The 22,429-nt window shown below is 35.7% G+C and overlaps 2 protein-coding genes across 2 annotated transcripts; one reads left to right on the forward strand and one right to left on the reverse strand.

The window, feature by feature from the left end:
• Positions 1-311: 311 nt before the first annotated feature.
• tst (superkiller complex helicase subunit twister) lies at positions 312-18,264 on the forward strand. Its single transcript, XM_019053023.2, has 16 exons — positions 312-497; positions 908-1,075; positions 1,794-2,010; positions 2,810-3,054; positions 4,643-4,816; positions 6,279-6,391; positions 7,404-7,635; positions 8,306-8,559; positions 8,781-9,117; positions 10,283-10,393; positions 10,867-11,098; positions 11,948-12,213; positions 12,340-12,470; positions 13,994-14,236; positions 15,600-15,951; positions 16,487-18,264. Exons 1-16 carry the CDS (start codon positions 471-473, stop codon positions 17,030-17,032), a joined length of 3,648 nt encoding a protein of 1,215 aa, XP_018908568.2. The 5' UTR covers positions 312-470; the 3' UTR covers positions 17,033-18,264.
• Positions 18,265-18,929: 665 nt separating this feature from the next.
• On the reverse strand, positions 18,930-21,549 carry Sec13 (secretory 13). Its single transcript, XM_019053027.2, has 2 exons — positions 20,736-21,549; positions 18,930-19,852 (listed from the first exon to the last, which is right to left on the reverse strand). Exons 1-2 carry the CDS (start codon positions 21,325-21,327, stop codon positions 19,500-19,502), a joined length of 945 nt encoding a protein of 314 aa, XP_018908572.1. The 5' UTR covers positions 21,328-21,549; the 3' UTR covers positions 18,930-19,499.
• Positions 21,550-22,429: the final 880 nt, after the last annotated feature.

Raw genomic sequence — 22,429 nt, forward strand, 5'->3', positions numbered from 1 at the left:
TCAGCAGCCAATAGGTGAAGGCAGAAGACAGAGAGGCAGGGGAGGAAAGCTTTTGTTGGACAAGGGAAGTAGATGATTTTATCACGTTACATGTTGCAATCATAATTGACAACGATTGGAAATCAAATGCTCCATCATAAAGCTAAGAATTTACGAAATTAGTTCAAACTCAATACCAATCGTTGTAAGGGGTAAAATACAATACACTTCACAATAATCGCCTAGAAACTTTAGAATTTTTTAAAAGTCCCGCGTTCAAAAAGACACCGATGTGTGCTACCGCTTTTTGATGATTTTCTTGGAAAGTTTTTTTTTCTCTTTTAACCTCAAAAATTGGTAAACAAACCGAAACAAAACATTTCGCTTTCTGTAAATTCTGGTAAATTCTAATCGAGTTTTTCACTATATACCCTAGAAATTCTAATCATTATTCCTTTCATTCGTATGCGCGTTTATTTTATTTTAGAATAATGCCTACCGATCTTCTTCATTTCATGGTGAGTAAAGCATGTCTTCTCTGACTGAGGGCCCTAGAAGTACCATGTCTTATCAGACGCTGAATTTAGCAGCTGAATGTCGAAGTCAACAGTCATCGCCCAACGGCTGAAATTTAGCAAATTCGAGTTATTTTCATTCAGATGTGTATCAAATCTCCTTGAATAGTTCAGACAAATTCAAAATTGATCCGATGGTTGCTGAGAATCGTTGCTGAATTTTGCGCGTCACGCGCAAAATTCAGGCATCGGGCCGATGACTTCCACATTCAAGCCACATTCAGCTCCCACATTCAGCGTGCGATTGCGGTGTTACTTGTGTACTTCTCTCTTTGTAATTAATCTTCTCAATCGAAAATAGAGCAACAAATGAGACTGTTCATAGTGTTATAATTACGATACTGCTTTTTCAGGAAAATAACTGGCCACCAGTTCTACCAGATGTCAAGAAAACATTGGAAAATTTCATCATTAACAATGATGAACTGCCGTATGAAAGCACAAAAACTCTACCTCGGGAAAGGAATGAATCAAATGTTATTCATGCAAGGGAGTACCTGCCGTGTCGCACTACTCTGTTTGTAAGTAACTGAATGACTTAAATTGATTTCATTTTATAGACTTGAGTTCAGGATCAACAGGAACGGCTTAAGTTTTTTTGTTCTTTTCTTTTTAAATTGGTGCAAGTAATCATAATTCTTCTTAATTTCAATTTCATTAATTTAATTAATCAAATCAACTAATTTCAATTTTTCATTTACCACGCAACCTCTAGCTCACAGTAGATGGCTCACTAAAGTCTTATGAACCTTTTTGTAAATCATACACTAGAATGTCAAGTTAAAGTAAATTAATGAATCAAATCACATAATGTAAGAATAGGGTTATTTTTTGATGATTTATGTATTGAGAGCAAAAACAACCTAATAATTATCGATAAATTATAAAAATTGTCGCACGAAGAAAGAACTCAGTGTCTGATGTGCAATGCGTTTAGCATAGTCTTAATCCTTCATGATCTCAATTAATTTCATCTTGAAAGCAAATGTATTTTTTTTTTTTTTTGTCTCTCCATTTTAAATGCAAGTTTTTTTAGGACATGAAGAGTTCAATTTTAATTATACCTAACTTTTATAAAAGAAATTCTCCTCTTCCTCTTCATTTTTTTTCTTTTTAAACCTTGAAGAGCAAGCACTTCAGGTACTAGTACCATTGACTACTAAGTACTACTACCAAGTACTACTAATCTCAGCAATACATTTACGCTTTCCTTCATAGTATGGTTTTTATTAATGACAGGTTGAGGACATACAGGAGGAAGAAGATGTTGAAAGTGGACATGGGTACCATGAAATCATTTTGACCGATGAAACATGGGAGCAGGCATTTTTTGATCCAGTAGATCCTGACACCGACTCTGACAGTATTGTGAAGCCGTCGCTCAAGAAGCAGGCTCTACTTTCAAATGTTTTTAAAGCCACTTCTAACTCTGTCGGTAGTTCACTTATCAATTGTGGTAAGCCACATAACTATTGTTCTACTTTCTGATTTCACTATGGGAAGAGCAGCATGTATTGCTCTAGCTTCAGAGTTTCAGTGGTAGATTGCTAGATTCCTGTATTATTTATTCCAAATAAAATTGGTGCAGCAGTTTAGTTAAGTCATTTTAATTTGCTTTCCAGAATAAGCTTGATGTTTCACACAACACATGTTGCCTAACAACTATTTCAAATTATGTCTTCCTACCATCTGGTATATCCTCAAGTGTTGGGGAAATTTACCAAAATGTTTCAGGGAAATTTTCCAAAATATTTCAACAAAATGTCAAGGAACTTCATTTTCTAAATCTTGTGGCACCATTGCTTTTGAAGCTCGTGAAAATTCACTAAGTTTTATAGATGCAAGTTTTTAATCATCTTGTCACCTTGCAAATTTGTCTTACTTGATTGGTTTGTAACTTGAAAGAAAGATGAAAACAAAAGAATAATGTAAGAGGGTCATTGAAGAAGTAAGCTAACATTTTCTAAATTAAAACCGATAAATCCAGCTGTTCCAAAAAGCGTTCCTTGCATATGCTCAGTTTTAAAACAAGCCTAATATTTTGAAAATCTATCATGCTTTTTGCGAGAAAACTCAAATTAATTCAAGCCAACTACTGCTGTGTTCACCAGTGCATCACACCAAAGTTTCCCAATTTTTTCCTCAAAAGCAAAGAGTACTGAAACCAAAAAAAGATTTAATTTTTTTCCGTACTCATATTCTCATATCTCTCTTTTGTGCTCATTAATGTTTCTTAAACTCATCCTCATTTACAGAGCTAAAGACTGTTCCCCCAGGCCTAGATCATGGCATGGACTTTGGATCAGCTTTTAAGGATTACATGACACAGAAATCGGAGAAATCCGAAGTGTCCATTAATCTGAGTTTTCAGCAAATGTCTTTGGATGCAGAAAGTGAAATCCTTGAATCTACAACAGAGTCAGATAAAAAAGATGATGAAGGCGAGGACAACTATGGCAGTAGTCTTGAGAAGGAAATCATTCAAAATCTACCATCAAAGGTAAAAACATACAGCTAAAAAACAATTCTGTTCTTGTTACAAGATTTTATGGTATAGAGAAATTATGTATAGTTAATACAGCAGTGCACATTTGACCTATGAGACTGTTGCATGAGCTGGGGATTGCTTTGAAAATAAGCAGTTCCGGCTAGAATTTTAGTGAGGAATGCGTTTTCAAGCTTAAAAAATTCAATACAGCTTATTTGACCAGCTTATTTAAGTGTTAGTTATACAAAAAACATTTCTCATCCGCCTGAAGCTTCTGGTCAATGTTATAAAAACCTCATACCATTTCGAACAAACTATTTTATTTTAAAAAAAAGGCAAAATAGATGGCACTCACTTGGGCACAGTACATAAAGATGGCCAATGAACAATACCACCCATCTGCAAACTGATGGTTTTGTAGAATGAAGAGGAACCTTTGCCATTTTTGTAATTTTAAGGTTTGGTTTGCCATTTTTTCATGCATTACAGTGTCATTGCAGCACTCCCCTACAGAATTGGGAAAATCGAAAATCATCAGCTTACTTATTTCATACTGAAGGAAAATGAGGAAACCTGTTGGTGTGATCTTTTTCTGTTTAAAATGGAGCCGGACTTTTGGTGACTTGAGAAGTCCCTTTTTCTGCTAAAATTTGATCAGGTGTCAGAAAAATGCAGACATTCTCATTTTTTCATACCCTTTAGGAATGAAGGAAAAGAAATGAAAAATCTAATATAAAGTGAACTGAAAATCACTTGTAACTCATAGAGAAGGTTACAACACACTAGAAAAATCTATTAATTTGAGATTGTTAAGCTGAAACAGCCCCATTGCAAGGTGGGAGCAATTTAGAATTCATAGTCCCTTTGCTCTGTCTTACATCATTTTGTAAAACTAGCGTGTAGTAACAAAGTGTAATTACTCTAATAATCCACGAAAAGTATCATGACTTAGAACTTGTGTCAGATAAATCTCTGACTATATATATTCTACTGACTATATTCTGTGCAGAGGAAGGTATTAGTAGGACGGAGTTAAACAGAAAGGAACCGAGCCACATCGAGATCGAACCGAGAAAAAGAGGTTTAAAGTTTGGCTCCTGCATAAGACTCAACGTTAAAGATAAACTTCAAGTTCAATTTCTGCAAAATTTGCTCCAACAAAAACTTTGAATTTTTGGCGATAGATAGGAGAGCAGTGGTTGAGTTCAAAACCACTCATAACTCAATTTTTTCCAAAATGTGGGTTGTTTCCATTCTGCTTAACTCAGTCCAGTTATCTGCATCTGCGCTTATTGGCAGCATAGGGTTTTCATGGCATTTAGTCCATCCTCGATCGCCGTCGGCAAGTGGCAGCGGAAGCGCTTACAAGCGGAAAATAAGCGACTGCCAACTTATCTGATGTGAATTCTAATTGAGGTGACAAAATTAGGTTATGGAAAGCTTTATCCACAGTACGATCAATGGGCGTTAGTCTTTCTCGAAAAAATTACCAGAATCAGACAGGCGATTTTTTCACTGCATTTTATTTTTTCAAATCAATGAAAATTCGAATCCGTTTAAATTGAATCTGCGTGAGCTAATTTGAGTTTTGTGCTTTCAGATAAATCACAATATGTGCGTGCTAGATATCTCCAAAGTAACATATTCGCAAGCAAGCATCAAGAAAACTGAATGGGCTGAAATTCTGGACTCTGGGCGAGATGTTGATTTGGAATTTAAGAAACTGAACTTAGCTACATCATTTAATTTTGAATTGGATGGATTTCAGAAACAAGTAAATTCATCCTCTTTTCATTCTTTATTTGTATTCCAGTTGATAGTGCTGCTTCCAAGATGTATAGGAATTTGATATCTCAACTGTCCCTACTACAGTCCAAAACTTTCGGAGACACATCAACGCACAAAATTGTAAATTTACAATAATTTTATGGAATATATCAGTGGTGAAACAGCAGAAGTGGGTATCTCAGTTTTTGGCGTTGCAGATTTCCTGTTATATTTTAGTTTCTATGCCAAAAAGTACTTAACATCATTTCTTGGAAACTTTTGTGATTTTCTCTCTCTCTGTGAAAATTTCAAGCCGTAATGTTGGTTCGGTTTCTTCTTATAAGGAATAAAGTAGCGGGGATTTGGAAATACTGCAACTGAGGTATGCATTTTTATTTTTTACAGTTTTACGATCGATATATTCATTTCAAACTCGGTTCAATGGCCGAATTGACGGCCCAGAACTGAGCAGGCCATTTTTGGAGAGCTCCATGGAAAACTTGAATTAAAATGTTCCGTTCCGATGGGTTATTCCAGGTCTCCAAAATTGATTATGTTGCTAAAATCTGTGGTTTTAGTGATCGAGTACTTATAATAACCATATTCAAGAAAACTAGGCATATTAACTATCGAGGAAATTTATTTTCAGTGCTATAACGGGACTCACCAATGGTAAGTTGCCTCTTTTAGCCCTAAAATACCTTTGAGTTGACTTTATTTTCCAGGAGTTCAACGGAATGTTTTTCTTCTTGGCTTAAATAACTCCGCAAACACTCTATTTCATAAATCTGAAGTGTCATTGCTTTTGATTTGTCAATAAATTTGAATTCCTTCAAGCTCACCGTGCAGGGAGAAAGTTAGGAAAAATCGGTAAAATCGCACAATGTGGCTACTTTGAGGGGTAAAAAAGTGCATTTTAAAAATGATAGGGTAAAGTGCGTTATTTTTCTAGTAAAGTACTTTAAACAGTGTGTTACCTAAAAAAGTTTCAAAGCCATTGCTACATTTTAAAGGAAAGACAAAAGTTTGCAAAATGACGAAAAAACGCAATTTTCCAGAATTTGAAGTTCCCGCTCGGAGACTTGTCGGCCCCGGCAGCACCACTTAGGATGATCCAATCGGGCTGAAATTTTTAGTAGGTTCCTACACCAAATGACAACTTTTAGGGGGATCAGACCTTTGATTTTCGAAAAGTCAAAAAATAAGAACCACCACGCGAAGAGGTGCGCAAACTCCGGTCCGTCTCTCGATTTTCCTCCGATGGCATAATTTCCTGAGGCCGGCGACAGCACTAAAAGAATTTTTTTTCAAACATTTTCTTTTCCTGTTCCACCAAAAGGATTGGCACCAAATTTTGCACCAAAAGGCACCACTTACACATGTGTATCTATTAAATTTCGAAAAATTCAAAAATAAGGGCCACCCTAGGAGCACCGCTGATGAGAATCTGTTTTTTTTTTATCTTTCAGGGTATTGTTAAATTAGAGGAGCATGCCAATGTGCTGATTGCTGCTCATACATCTGCGGGTAAAACTGTTATTGCTGAGTATGCCATCGCAATGGCGCTGAAGCATAAAACCAAGTAAGAATACATCTATCTTTCCTTTTTATTATTATTATTTTCTCATAACTTCTGCCCAGTTGTTGTGTAGGAATTGTACAATCCTGTTTGTAATTTTTCCTAAAAATCGTAATTCTTTTAGTGTAAATTCACAAACTGTAACAATCCTATGTAGGATAAATTTATATGAGGTCTAACAAGAGGAACTTCCCTTGCTGCTGCTTCCAATCAAGCTGAAAGTTTTTTCATGGATATTTTAGATGACATAAGGTGGTTCTTTAACACTTTGGAGAACGATTCGATAGTCGATTAACCGATTGAAAATTCCTGGATTTTAGAACATCTTTTAAGAACTTCCAAGCAGCTCATCACACTTTGGTGCATCAGGTATTTGCTCACAAAATCTGACCAAGAAACATTCCGAAATATCTCCAAAAGCACGGTGGTAATGAATATCATAAATCAAAAGGTAGAACAATTTGCAATATTTACCGTACTTTTAGAATTGTGCCTCTCAGTCAAATTTTGTGTGCGAATACCTGATTTACCACAGTGCGATATGTTGCTTGGAAATTGTTAAAAGATGTCCTAAAATCCAGGACTTTTCAATTGATTGATCAATTATTGAATCGCTCTCTCAAGTGCTAAAGAACTACATTATTTGTTACCATGACCTGTGGTTTTTTCCAATGACCCCTTGAAGCAGCATAAATAATTTTATAAATTTGGGTTTTGAGTAGGCATCAGACGCCCAGTCATAGTTTTCCAGTTGGATGAAGCAGCGCAAAGCTCTAATAACAAAACAAAATGGAAGTTTTGGTGAATAAATTGTTTCTCTGTTCAGTGGTTGATTTTCTGCAAAGTAAATAGCATAACTGCCATAGCAAAGCACATGGTATACCATAGCATTTAGGAAAGCTAACCATTGATTTAGTACTGGTATCTGCTCCAGTTCATTTTACTATTTTCACCAAATCAATCCTAGTCCATCTGCTTTTATATTCTCAATCCGATTTTGTTTGTTCTTTCATAGGGTTATCTACACCTCGCCGATCAAAGCATTGTCAAATCAAAAATTCCGCGACTTCAAAGATAAATTTGATGATGTTGGTCTTATAACGGGTGATTTTCAAATGAATCAACTGTCCTCTGTTCTTATCATGACAACAGAAATACTGAGGTCCATGCTCTTCAATAGCTCCAAAGTCATCCAGGAATTGGAGTTTGTAATATTTGATGAAGTTCACTATCTGAATGACACTGAGGTAGACAGCTTTTTACCTTTGTCCTTTGTACTCTAATAATATCTGGTTGCTTTTTGAACTGATGAGTAACATTATCGTATTAATGTATTGGTATAAATTTTGCTGCATATCTTTTTTTCCACTGATTAGTTTCAATCTGAAAGGGGTAGAGTGAGTGAGAGTGAAGTTGGAAATGGTTCCAAGAAATGTAACAATTAAAGACAGGTGTGTATTTTTTGGGATTGATGTATTTGATGGCCAAAGTGCGGAACCTTGTCTCTTCATTGTGGAGTTCCAAAATTTTTGCTTCGAAGGGAAACAAGCCAACTTAATAGCTTGAAATTTATATAAAATATTCTGCCAACAGAGAGGAAAAATCAAGTAAGTTTTAAGAAATTACATTGATTTGATCACCGAAGAAATATCAAAAGTATGACAGGAACTCTGCAGAGTTGCAAACGAAGATACGCAGTATCGCATTTTTGCATTATCGTTATTTAATTGTCATCAAGTTTGAATGACTATAAACAATTGCATTGGTACTGTAAACTACTAAGCGTAAAAAATTAAGACAAGCAGAGATTTATAGAAGTAATCATTTCGGAGGAGGAATCGTACATCTAAGTTACAATTTTTTCTTATTTTTTATGAAAGCAGCAAATTGGTTGATTTTTTCCTCTTTTTTTTCCAGCGAGGTCGTGTTTGGGAGGAAGTCTTAATTTTGTTACCTTCAAGTGTCCAAATCATCATGTTAAGTGCGACTATCTCTAACACCTTCGACATTGCCAACTGGGTTGGACGTACCAAGCAGAAAAAAGTTTTTGTCATTTCAACGCCAAAACGTCCTGTTCCTCTCTGTCATTTTGTATACCTGGGTGTAAATGAGCAAACAGAAAATGAAATCTACCTCATTCGAGAAGGGGATGGAGTTTTTCAAAAAGATGGGTGAGACATTATTTAATTTTCATTTCTGTTTTATTTTGAATGAAATCATGTCTTATAGATTCACATTTTCATTTATAAGCAGATTTTGTTTTTTACAAAATGTATTCATTTCGTTTGTATTTTGTGACTTATTACACTGATTCTTATATTCAGTTTTTGGCAGAGCTAAGTATTGGTCTTAAATTAATAACCTCATCTTTTTGCATTGTGTGTTGCTGTAGATACCGTAAAGCCCTCGAGGTATGGAAGAGGATTGGCGGGCCGTACTGTTTAACCAACCCAAAGAAGAAACCAAACCAAAGTTATGAAAAGCGAGAAAAAGGGGTGAGTCCCCGAGACAAAAATGAAAAAAGGATGTGGAAAACATTGCTTGGCTTTCTAAAAAAAGAAAAGAAACTGCCTGTTGTTATTTTCACCTTGTCCAGAGTCAGATGTGATAAAAACGCCAACAGCCTGTTGAGCGAAGAACTGACTACTGGTGAAGAGAAGAAGCATATTCAAGGCTTCTTTCACTTCAGCATCTCACAACTTAAGGAGGAAGACAGGAAACTGCCTCAGGTAAATCTTATTCTCAATGAACAGGATTTTCATCTTGACCTTTTTCTGTAATTCGTTCCACAAAAGGATATAAGTAAACTACATATCACCATCTCCTTTGCACTTTTTATTGAACTCAACATTTTTCAGTTCGTCAAAGGGCCTTGTGCACATTCACACAGATTTATGCCCCTTGCATATATCGTTTAGATTTGGCTAATTTTGCGTCAGGGAAGGGGCACATTGATTCTAACATAGATGGCAAAACACACGCCCAAGCTGTGTGTTTTTGCAATTGAATTAATTGCGCAATGATGATGGTAGTAAGCAAGATTTGTATGATGTTTCGAGATTTTTTTTTTTTTATTTTTTTTTTTTTTTATTTTTTTTAGTGAATTTATTAATGTATAGCATTTTAGTAGAAGCATTCAGTAGGTCAGCACTGGCTACCCTTTTTAAACATATTTAAATTTAAGAAATTGAAGGGAGCAAAATCACTCATAGTTACAAACATTTCCTTGTGTAACGTCTCTCAAAACAACATCTTTGTAGAAATAACATTTAATTTTCCACGTCCTGTCCAAACTCCATAAGAACCATATAAAAATTGCCGTGTTATAACGTTTTCCTGGAAATAACGCTTGATTTTTCATTTCCCTTCAGAAACGTTTTAATGAGAGATGACTGTATTAACCAGAGGCTGTAATTCCCACCAAAATTTCCCCAACACATAACTTATACTGTCTTTCAAGGCTGATGGGTACAGAAAAAATATCTAGTTCTTGTAAAAAGAAAAAAAAGAAATACTGATGTTACCAATGTTGTATTTCATTAAAAAAGTGTCCTTTTTTGTAAATTAAAAAAGTGCTTATCTTACCTGTTAGTCTTGTTTTCAAAAACTTTCAACATTTTGTCGTCATAGAGTATTTTTCTTGTCCAAACTGGGTGTGAAAATTTAAGACTGGTTTGGAGGTATAAGAATTTGAATTTTTCAACTTCCCCAAAAAATATATTGTGATCCAAAGTTTAGTTTATTACTTGGGTAGCTGTAGTAAGATACAAACTTTAGTATAAGTCCACGGGTGAATAGGGAAAGTCCTCCTGGGGACCAGAGTTTTAATACTTCAAAAGCTCACAAAATTTTTTTTCCCATTAATTTTAAGTTTGTTTGATGTTCTTTTTGCAGGTTTTGAAGTTGCAGGAACTTCTCATGAGTGGAATAGGTGTGCACCACAGTGGTATCATCCCAATTTTAAAGGAAGTTGTTGAGATTTTATTCCAAAAGGGGTTTGTAAAAGTGAGTGATCGTAAATACATTTTTCACTATGAATAAGGGTTATTTTTTGCTTTTTTTGTCTGTATTTATTTATTTATATTATTATTTTATATATTTATTTATATTAACTGTATTGGAGCAAGGGCATGAAAGCAGAATTTCTAAAAGAATTGCATAATCATATCAACATAGATGAGTAATCAAACTTCACGTATCACTGCAATGTTAGTGTGACGAGGGATGAGCTTTTGGTGTCAGAGAGTAAGCCAATCGTTCTCGCTGCTAGAGGCCCTCAATTCAATGGAATTATACTTCTATTGAAGTGATTGGTTATCGTTGAACCCGCAGGTCAAGTTGTCAAATGGGAAATCAGAACAAATCTGTATCATGGGCCAAGTAACGATCATTAACTACATAAAAAGTCAAGTAAATAAACAATGAAAATTTCCTTGGAGAAGAATGACTCATTAATTTGTATCCTCTGGGTTTTTCAGTGTCTTTTTGCCACGGAAACTTTTGCAATTGGAATCAATATGCCAGCAAAGTCTGTAGTATTTGATTCTCTAATCAAGTTCGATGGCAAAGAGAAACGGTTGCTAACCTCTGCTGAATACATACAGATGGCAGGCCGTGCTGGTAGGCGAGGTATTGATGAAAAAGGCACTGTCATCATTATGGCGAAAGATGACATGCAGCCCGCTATCAAAGTTGAAAGGATGATTACAGGTAAAGGATAACAGAAGGAATGTTTTGGCAGTTTACATTTCATTTAAGCAACATGGTTTGTACTTTTCACATGTATAAAACAGCAAACACTACCAAGTATTTTTCACTAAAAATCAAGTATACTGTAAATAATTTTTGATTGTGTCATATAATATGTTCCCCTTGTTTTACAGACACTAAACAATAAAATCACACGATCTCTCAATTTGTGAATTTAGTATTCTTGCTTGGCCCAACAAAGTGGGCTGAAACAAATTTTAGAGTGACTGCTAAGTTTGTTCTGCCACTCAGCTACACTTTCAAACATTTAATTGCTCATAAAATTCTTGTAGTTGCTATAGGGACTGGGGCGCTAGGCACTCTATCTTGTTTTTATGTTTCAAACTTATAGATCAGCAAAAAATGATAAGATGTACAGATACACCCAATTTCTGCATCCTATATTAACGCAGATACCGTCATCTGAAAAACACGGTGTATGACGTCATCCCCTGTAATAGTACATACCATGCTTTTTTCCAACTCTGATTCATTAATCTGCAATACAAACATTTGCACTAGTTGCTCCATTTAAAACACAGCTGTAACTATGATATATATACACCACCGCAGTGGAAGATGTCATACATCAAGTTTTTTTTGAGGGTGGTGTCTTTGTTATTACTAAACGCGAATTTTTGGTAATTGGACATATTTTATAATTTTTTGCTGATCCTTAATCTGAAATCATCAAAACTCGAGTCTGTAACTAGTGCAACTGACCCACTAAGGCAATAGGCAGTTTCCAGTAACCAACAAGTAATGAATTTAAAATGAAATATGCTCTTAAGTGGAAGTTTCTCTGTGCAGGTCAAGCATTGCAGATAAAATCACAGTATGTTCTCACGTACTCAACCATCCTAAACAGTTTGCGAGTAACAAACTTATTTTCAGTGGAAAACATGATGCAGCATAGTTTTATGGAGTTTGGATCGCAGTCCGTCAATGACAAACACCGTAAAGAATTGCAGAAGCTTGAAAATATTCAAGTGAGCATCCCAGACAGGGTTAAGAACTTGCTCTTTGAGTTCTACGACACTGCACTTGAGTTCCTCGAGATCTGGAACAAGATAAAGGTAGCTATTTCTTTTTTTTTTGATCAGTGAAATGTCTATGTGACTTTAAATACTGACTTTTAGTCAAGTTTTTACTTATACGCACTACGACTTTTTAATGCATTCCTATGAAATGTTCATTTTCAGACAGACTCTATCATGGATAAAGAGATTAACAAGATACTTGTAGAAGGTCGTATTCTCTTGATCACTTACCGTGAACATATCAACAAATTAGCAGTAATTCTCTCTGTTGATCACAGAAGAATGGAATACAAGTAAGTTGTCAAATTAATTGAAGTTATCACATTGATATTACAAATATCGTTCAGAATCCAGTCTATTTGGTTTTCTGTACTTTTTTTATTTCACAGAATGCAAGTGCTCTACATTTTTTTCAGTCAGGGCGTGCTTGAACTAAGCAGTAACCGGGAATATTGGCTCATCAGTGCTTGAACGGGCCTATTTTAGTCGTTTTTTTGCATTGTGAAGGGTATTAATTAGTTTAAAATCACCCTTAATATCGACTTGTCCTCGGGCATTTATCCCTGTATTCCTGCCTGCCCGTCTGGCCTTGTTTGCAGAGACTTCTTAATTTTTCAAGACTTTTTTTTTTTTTTGCTATCTAAATCAAATTTTCAAATTTGTAAGCTTTGCCTCTATTTCCAATCCTCAGGTATAATATTTCAGGACCCAATGATTTATGAAGCTAAGCCGTGAGGTGTTTGGCAAGCATTGCATGATTATCGTTAATCGAACATATAGAATAGCTCACAATATTGTGTCTGCTAAAATTCTTACAAGGAATAGCAAAACAATTAGGCTTGTGATTCACTCATTGAATAAATGAACGGAAGTAAGGAAAAAGAGGCTTAAAGTGAAAAATAAAAACAAGGGAAAAATTCCAACAGAAACTGTTAGATAATGACTTCTTGCAATAGAGTTATCAGAACAACAATCAGAAGCACAATAACAAATAATTAAAAAAATATATATTTTGCACAACTTTGTTGTGTTGTCAGAACGATTTATGGACAAAGCAAAAATACAAAGACTATGAATTGGATTGCATTTTGCAAAGAGGAACCAAGAGCATTGCAGTGTTGCTAAGATTCAGCAACTTCTTTCGTCTTGGAAGAAAAACCATGATTATCCATTGACAGTTTCTCTTTTACTGGCTAAAAACTGAATAAAGACAAAAATTATCATGTAAATTTCATATTTGTTCATGGTTTCAGTAATTTCATTGCAAAGGATGAAAATGCACAATCTTAGCATCATTGCAATTCTTCTGGTTCCTTTTTGCAAAATGCAATCCAATTGATAGTGGCCAATAAGAGAGCGCACCCAACATGGAGCTCACTTAAGTGGCACGCAGGAGGTGCCAGAAGGTGGAGAAATTCTTGTCCTAACCTTTATACCTGAAAAAATCATGGTCCTATTCGTAGTTTTTGTATCTAATTGAAGCCTGAAGTTTGTATTTTTGCTGGAGTTTTGGGAAAGGCTCCAAGGGGTTGAGTTTTCTGTTTTCTCCATTAAAAGAAAGTCAATCACAGGGCAATCACAGTTCACCAGTTGTTGAATAATTTGAATGTTGATCAAACTCTCCAATATTCTATAATTTTGTGGTGGTTCAATTGGTTCAAAGCATGCAGAATGCTCAAGTTAAGTTTCCTTTTTCAACATCTTTATTCATGAAAATTCATACTTTTCCTTCCATCTCAACTCAAAACTTCAGGAATAGAATAGTTTTACACTCATTCCTCATCTTCACTCTATTTCAAGTAAAACATGATTTCAGGGTTCTAGTTTTGAGTGATTCCACGAAAGATGCAGACAGTAACTCCGTAGAAAGACCTGATCTTTGGTACAACATGATGTCACTGCTACGTAGGAGGGAAATTTACAAGCCCCAAATTACGGACAAAGACACAGTGATAACAATCAATCTGACCAACATTCTAGGAAGTACAAGCCGAGTTCTTAAAGCTAATTTTGAACTCGTGTCTCAGGATTGGGGTACCCGACAAATTCCTAGATTTCGGTATGTAATTTAATTTTGGTTTTAATTTATTTGTTTCTCAGTATTTTGAGGTATCTCATTCCAGATCATACACAATTTTCATGAAGTCAATAATAAGGATTAAAATTTATTTTAGAACAAAGTTTTTTTTTTGTTTTTTTTTTTGGCAAGGAAATTTTATTAGAATCCAACCTAACAGATGAGCAAACTTATGTAAATCAATTTATCCAAAATGTTCGTAATTTCCTAAAAGTAATAAGTATCAGTACAAATTCAATGTTTTTTCTATTATTTTACTCTTAATGCAAAGTGACTAAGTTAGCTCATCCTTAGTTTTGATCCTTCAAGGGAAAAACATCAGGAAGTATTCTATACAATACGTAAACTATAAGAGTATCTTAATCTTTCCTTATTTTTTCCCCTTTACATGCAAATCAGCAGAAAAGACCTGGCTGTCAAAACTTTCAACTTCAAAACAAGCTAAAGTTTGTATGATTTTGTAAGCAGGTTGTAGAGATTCTTAATTTGTACTGCATCTACCTCCTTTCTTGCTTTAAGTCCTGAGTATAGTTGCCTAAACATTGAGTCGTTGAACTGTTTCTCTCAAATTGGAACCAGCTTTTATGAAGGAAACCTGAAAATTGCATTTTGTCAGCAGCTTTGTCAGCTTTTTAAAGAACCATGTATTCTGAAATTCAGCCCTTGAGGAACTTAGAAATTCTAATTTTTCTACTCCCATCTGTTCTCACCATACCAATCATATTTTTCTTTCTGTCTCCCCCCCCCCCCCCCCCAACTCTCTCTCTATTCTCAACATGGTACCAAAAAAACATCAAGAGAAGGGACAATCTTAAACTGACAAGCAACTAGAAAACTGATGTAGTAATAGTTGAAGAAACCAGTTGTTTTCAAAAGAGAACGAGTTCGTTCTCAGATGAGCCACAAAATGGTAATGCTCCAATTTAGAAACAACTGCTTTAAATATCTCAACACCTTGCTTACCAAATTTCACTCTCGTAGTTTCCTCCAGGGCAGAAAGTATGGTGTGCAAAAGAATGCTCACAATCAACTCAGTTTGTAATAATTTTTTTCTACTTTTTTTTTTTTTTACTTATATAAAAAAAATCAACAGGAAAACTTACTCACCTAGACACTATAATTATCCATGCATGGCAAATAATTTACTGCAGTTAGTACGGATATTAAAAAATGCAGTTGATTCAAAATGGTCAAAAACAAGACAAAAACTGGAAAAACCAGTGATAGAGTGTGATGACACATTTTGAAAATTTGTTGGTAAACCAGCATTTCTAGTTACTTAAAAAATTAGTGAGGCTTTGCTTTTTTCCTTCTGTCCACTTTCAAGTGCAATTTTCATTTACAGGGACAAACAACCAGGAGAAAACTGCATGCTGGCTATCAGAACACTTAGTGAAATGTCGCGGACAGTTAATGCGAAAGAAATTCTGTGGACAAGTGAAACATGTCCTTTCCGGACACTCTCTTTTGTATCGTGTAAGGAAATGTTGAGTAAGCTTGAGACTAAACTAAGCACGTTCTCGGAGGTTTCCAAGTATTTAAACTATTTTGAAGATGTTTTTGAAAACAAAAAAATTCATATGCGTAGAAAAGAACTCAAGTGCCTTCTCTCACCAGAAAACATGGACCTTCATCAAGATTACAAAGAGAAAATTGCTGTACTGGAGAGCTTGGAGTTCATTGACAAGCAAAGAAAGGTAATGTCCATCACCGAAAACAACTTTTGTCTATATTTTGCTAGATTATTGCTCTATTATGTATCATCAATTATTAGACTTTTAGCAGGAGTAATCACTAAACAATACATATTGATAAAATTGCTAAAGGAGGTGTTAGTTTCACAACGCAATCTTCTTGTGGCGGCAAGCCAACCACCTCTCCAATCAGAGCAGCTGATTGGCAACAGCTGGCAGTAGTCGCAACCATGTAAGCTGCAATTTATTTGTTTTCAGATTAACATATGCAAGTGCTATGTTTGATACTTTTGAGCCTCTAGAATCTTCTTTTTTCCTGCACATCTCGTTGTGAGGATCGTAGCATTGAATATTTTAGTTTTGTAAAAAGTACCTTCTTATTGAGGTTTCTCAACTCTTGACTTGCGAGGTTCTAGCTTTTGCATTGAAAATTTCTTTGCTGTATGCAAATTTCTAACACAATTGTGTATTTGACTTTATGTACTTTTAACACTAAGTTTGCTGTTACAATGTGAATTATTTTTCGTTTTATGTGCAGGTGCTATTCAAAGGTCATATTGCATGTCAAATGGGAACGCAAGAGTTGATTATTGTCCAGCTCCTGATGAACAATGTCTTTATGGAATTATCATCTGCTGAGGTAGCTGCATTGTTGTCTGCTCTTGTTTACAAGGGCAAAGAAGAACCCCGTCCTGACCTTTGCACAATATCAACTCCTATGCAAAAAGCCATCGAAATGTTCGATAACATCTATGCCTCCATTGCAGAACTTGAGCGTCGGTACATGACCCGTGGTGAGTCATGGGAGTATGCAAACTCGGAACCCAATTTTTACCTGCTGCCAGTAATCTATGAGTGGGCCAAGGAGAGCTCCTTTGTTGAAATCATGAAGCTAACCAAAATTCAAGAGGGTATTATCATTCGAACAATCCAGCAGCTGCATGAGATGATATCTGATGTCAGGGATGCAACAAAGCTGATTGGACTGATGGATCTAGGAGAGAAAATGGATGATGCTGCTCGACGTATCCGCAGGAATATTGTGTTTTCAGCTAGTCTGTATACAAATCCTCTTTCCAGCTAGACTGTGCACGAATCCGCTTACTCCTTCCAGCTAAAGTTATGATGTTCATTTAACTGGCCCTAAAAAAAGAACCACACAGTGAGGTCCTATCACCCATTAGATGAGTTTTTACCAACATTGGTTAGAAGTATATTCAAACGTTGGTTTATGCTCATAATAGTATGAATATTTTTTCCATCTATAAAATATTGTAAATATTTCATAAATATTCTCAATTTTCATGAGAATCATACCAAAAAAGTTTAAAAGAAAGATTTAAAAAATGACTGAAAGAAAGAGCAAATGTTGATAAAATTCGATTTGTGCATTATTGATTGCAGTGGATTTAGATCGGAACAAGTTGTGTATCCCTGCCTACAGGAAAGTCGATATTTTTGCAACTAACAAATGTACCTTTAAAATTTTAACTTTCAGCTGTTTTTTGTTTTTTTAATTCTAAAAAAGCTGGCTGTGATTGTTTATGATTAAGTACTAATATATTTATTTCAAGGTAAAAGTTTAGGTTTCTTTGTGCCCAATTATGTTTCAATTAGGTTGTTTTTTCTTGTTTTTGCCGGCAACAACATCAATAAAACCTTTAAGTCAGGTCTCTCGAATGCCACCTCTAGTCAATCCTCCGTAGCCTACAATTTAAGGATGTGGTTAGAGAATTGTTTTGGGTTGAATTTTCAATCTAATGCTCAGTACATATAATTTTTCATCATGTTCAAGTCTGTTGTTCGCTCTGAAACACCAGGCATAAGAGCTTTGCCAGCAACTAGGGCGGCAGGTCCTCTTATTCTATTTCTAATTCTATATCTGCCAAAAAGATTTTTTTTTATATAGTATTAATTTGATTACATTTTGTAATAAGGAACCACTATCTCTGGCTCGCCCATAAAAGCACATATCTGCATAGGGAAACTAATGGCATGCATGTTGTTTCTAAAATGGGCCAGAAATATTGGTTCCTTATTGCAAAATGTGATTTAATTATTATCATTATCATTAAAAGTTCACAGCAATCTAAAAAATTTCCATCGAATTTCAACATCAATATTCAATTATTGACCGAACTGGTATAGGTATTCATAGGTCACTTGGTACCTGCATTAATGATAAGCTATTTTTATAAAATCTGTCCCATCATCTTTAGGTATAAATTTTATTGGTGGATTTTTTAAATTTAAGAATATGTGATCTGAGTGTTTGTTTCCATGAAAATTAATAAAATGATATATTTTTATTTTAAATTCTCTCTCTTTTTTTTTCTTTGCAGTCCCTCTTAATTTCATTGAGTTATCATCATTCTTCGGAGAGCATCTTACATTATATCAAGTGGTTTAATCAATGCAATTTTTTTCCTTTAATGATATCTTTTTTCTTCTACAAAATAGTAGCCTGTTGCATAATGTACTTTTCAATTGGGAGCAAAACAGTACATCGTTCAGTAGCGATGTTTATACAAGCTCTTTCAATGCGCAACTGTACATGTAAGTTACGAAATGCAGATTCAACTTGCATTTAAAAAAGACAGTTCATACAAACTCTTGATTTTTCTCAATATTTCATCAATTCTAGTTGGATTTGGATCTAAGTACTTAGTGTGCGTTAATAAGAATCTTGGTTGGAAGCAAAAATTTTGGTTAAGACTATGGGGAAAAGCTGTTCGAAGAGGCAAATTCATTTTAATTTGCATTGAGATTAGGTTTTAAGTTTTGCACATCGTTTTTGATGTGAGTCACATCCTCTCTGGTTGTGTACCTATTTTGCAACAGCGTTCATACAAAGACTCACTTTACTGTTTCCCTACTCTTTATACGAAAAATTTCCATCTAAAAACAGGCAGGGAAGTCAACTTTAGTTATTTTTCATCTTTCTGAAATTCAGACGGCTGTGAAGAAGTCACCAAAAAATATTGAATTACAAAATAATACAGTTTATTTTAAAATACATACACATTGAAAATTCTGAGCTACAGTGAACTTCTGAAAATTTTCAAATTAAAATTTACATGATTCTTACAATTTGACGTGAAAACAGTAAAATTGCAACTGTTAACAAAATTTTAGGTTTCAGTTCAGAATAAATTGCTAAACTTAGCGTAGGTGGCAAAACGAATAAACAAGTCTGCCGTGCTAAGGAAGTACTCTATATTAACATTCAGAAGTTACCATATTTCCTTCTATACAATGATTCATTTTGAGGAAAATTATGATCACTTTTCCTTCAGATTTTCTGAGATTTTAAATAAAAGTGCAAATAATCTCAGAAAAATTAGAAGCAAAGTTTTCGCAAGTTTACCCAAAAATTTATGTTTTATCAGAGTCAATTTGGCAACGTCTGAAGGCTCATACAGCGTGCTTCCTAAGCACGGCAGAAGTACAGATACTCCCTAAACAGGAAATTTTAGCCAAGATCTTTGAGCCAGTTGGTGCTTTCAAAGATTATCACTGATGAATGAGAATGTTTAACATGAAAGAAATATCTACAAGGCCCTTGTTTCGTTAGAGATCTGGCCCTGACCTTTAGTTACCTCACTAATGCAAACCCACTGCCCTTCATTATTTTCTCGCCACAGGCTCACTTTATTGTCACCACCAGATACAGATAGGATATTGCCTGTTAGGGACCAGCTGACATTCCAGATTACATCATCAAAGGTGTGGAGTGTTGTTGGCGTCCAGTTGATTGTGTCATCGCTTGTCCAGATCACAACCCGCCTGTCTTGAGAGCAGCTCGCGATTACGCTTTTTGGTAGTCCAATTGATGGAGCCCAAGCGACATCTCGAACCCAGTCGGTGTGAAGTTCTAGCTTCTTTTCTTCCACCCAACGGTCTCCTGGAGAAAACATAAGAAGAAAAAAAAAGTCTCATGAATTCATGTTTTATTCAAATTTTTCATGCCTAACGATAGATGATGATCAAGTAGAATATCAGCACAGCAGCACAACATACTTGAAAAGCCATAGTGAATTTGCGATTTCAGATTGATAATGAGTTGAGTTCCCCCCATTTTCCTTGTTTCTCACTTAATTTCATACTATTTCTATTATTTGCTGTATTTATAGTTCATGCAGGTCTAAAAGAAAAATTCCATGACATCTATGCAGACTTGAGAAAAATAAATTACTTCTGATCAAGTGATTTAAGCACTGGTGAAGGTGTTGGACCTCTCTCTCTGATGTGCAGCCAGTTAGAAGCTGCCAAGAGCGCAGGTATGCTTAGTCTAGAAGGGTCTCTAGAAACTTTTCGGACGCATGCTAAATTCTTGATTTGTATTCAAACTCTTTGGATAGGTTTTCCCCCCTCTGATAAAAAATTAGAAAATTTTCGAGAAGTTCATGTAAATATCTACATATTCAAAGGCAACAATTCTTCCACTCAGAGCTGGCGCGTTTCCAATAAATCTGTCTGTTTCCAACAGAGAGGGGGGGGGGGGGGGGGGCATATTGGAGTGTATAAGTATCTTAGAACAAGCAATACCCACATCTTAATGACAAAGATTGAACCGAATACTCCTTTTTGTAAATAGAGATTGCTCATCGTATGTTGAGGTAAATTTTCCATCTCTGATTGGCTCTGAATCAGCAATACTCAACAGGTTAGTACACCTGCTGAGAAAGCTCTTGAATTTCGTCTTTAAATACAATGAGCTAGCTTCATAGACAAATGAGAAGATGGTCACCCAGTTCTAATTTTATGAATGACGAAGGAATAGGTACCTTCTTCCTTCCAAATTTTGACTAGGTTGTCACACCCTCCACTCACAAGCCGTTTGACAGGATTCGCACGACTACTAGTGTTGACGTCAAATGCAGGAATTGGGCTTAAGGCAGGACACCAGCTGACTGTGTTGCATCCAATTGTGTGTGCGTTCATGATCTTTTTGGATTCCCAGGAGCTGGAGTCAGATGAGTGATACAAAATGGAAATAGTACCATCAGAACTTCCGCATGCAAGAATGAGGCCATATTCATGTGGAGCCCAAGCTATCGAATTGACAGAGGAATCATGATTGCTGAATTCATAAAGCTTTGACCACTCTCCGCTTTCCTTCCAAATAATGACTTTACGATCATAGGAACAAGAGGCAAGTAAGTTGCCGAACTTCGGATGTGCCCAGGCAACTTGCCATACTGGACCATAATGGCCTTTGAGATCAGCAATTATGTTTTGCGTGCCATTTCTGATATTGTAGATTTTTACAGAGTGATCTGAGGAGCAGGTCGCAAGGCGGAGGCCGTAGTAGTCCATCTCTGCATCGTGAATTAGGTCTTCGTGGCCAGTGTCAATCGTGTTGTAAACAGAGACCATTGTGAGCTAAAAAACACAAACGGAAACGAGAATTGAAGAGACGGAAAATGGTTTGTTCACTTGAAACGGTTCGCGCCGATATGCGCCACTAATCTTGCAAGAAGCAGAGCGTAGATTATTAGTAAAATAGATGTTAAAAATGAAAATTAAAGGGCAAGAATAACAGGAGAAACACACAGACCGCACAGAGACGTGGAATTTTGCAAGAGAGGTTAGGAAAGCGATATATCGATATCGTAGCGATCTATCGTATGGATCTATCGATTCAAGTCTTATCACATCAACAAAGATTGAGCGTTTTTGCAGGCAAAGACCCCCTACGATGTGCAGGCGATCACAGAGCGGGAGTAGCTGGTGGAGCGTGCGTGCAGCTCGCTCGGACTCCATGATTACACTCTGTTGCTCTCTCCTCTCCTCTACTCTTTGCACATCACATAATGGCGCCAAGCACAAATTTCACTCTCGGAGAAAAATTAAACTGCTCAGCTCAGGGAATTGACCTTTTTGATCGGGATTAAATTTCTAAAAGAGTTCAAACCAAGTACTAACCAGGGCAATTCTCAAAATTCTTTGGCAAGACATTTTTCTGATATAATTTAAGGATTACCTAAGGAGGGAAAATCTTTAGCATATCTGGAGAAATCACAAGCTTGTGTGGGGGCCCCGCAGCGTTCTGAGGCATTGAAATCAAATTCTAAACGTACCTACTTACATTTTGAATTTTGATGGAAAATAAGGGGGGGAGGGGCTTCATTTATATCTGAGCCATGGGGATGCCAGATGATGAGGGATGAGTTTGAGGATTTTTGCGCTCAGCAGAGATGTTTTCAGGAGCATTGGGGGAACTAGTTAGGAGGAGGGGGGAGAAATATTACCCTCTCCTGACTTCAAGAAATATGAGGGCTTTTGCTAAGTTAGCTGTGTTGCTAGACTTTCATTGTGGAATTTGTAATTCTACCAAAAATATTTCCATGTGAAGATGAACCATCAAGCTAAAAATTTAACTCAGCATTCGCACAAATTTATAAATTTTTTTTGTGGCACAATGGTACAACTTCTGGGAAACATCCTGTTAAAGGTAACGAGGCACTTAGCATATTTC

Source organism: Bemisia tabaci, chromosome 4, assembly GCF_918797505.1.
Source record: "Bemisia tabaci chromosome 4, PGI_BMITA_v3".
NCBI classification, from domain to species: Eukaryota; Metazoa; Arthropoda; class Insecta; order Hemiptera; family Aleyrodidae; genus Bemisia; species Bemisia tabaci.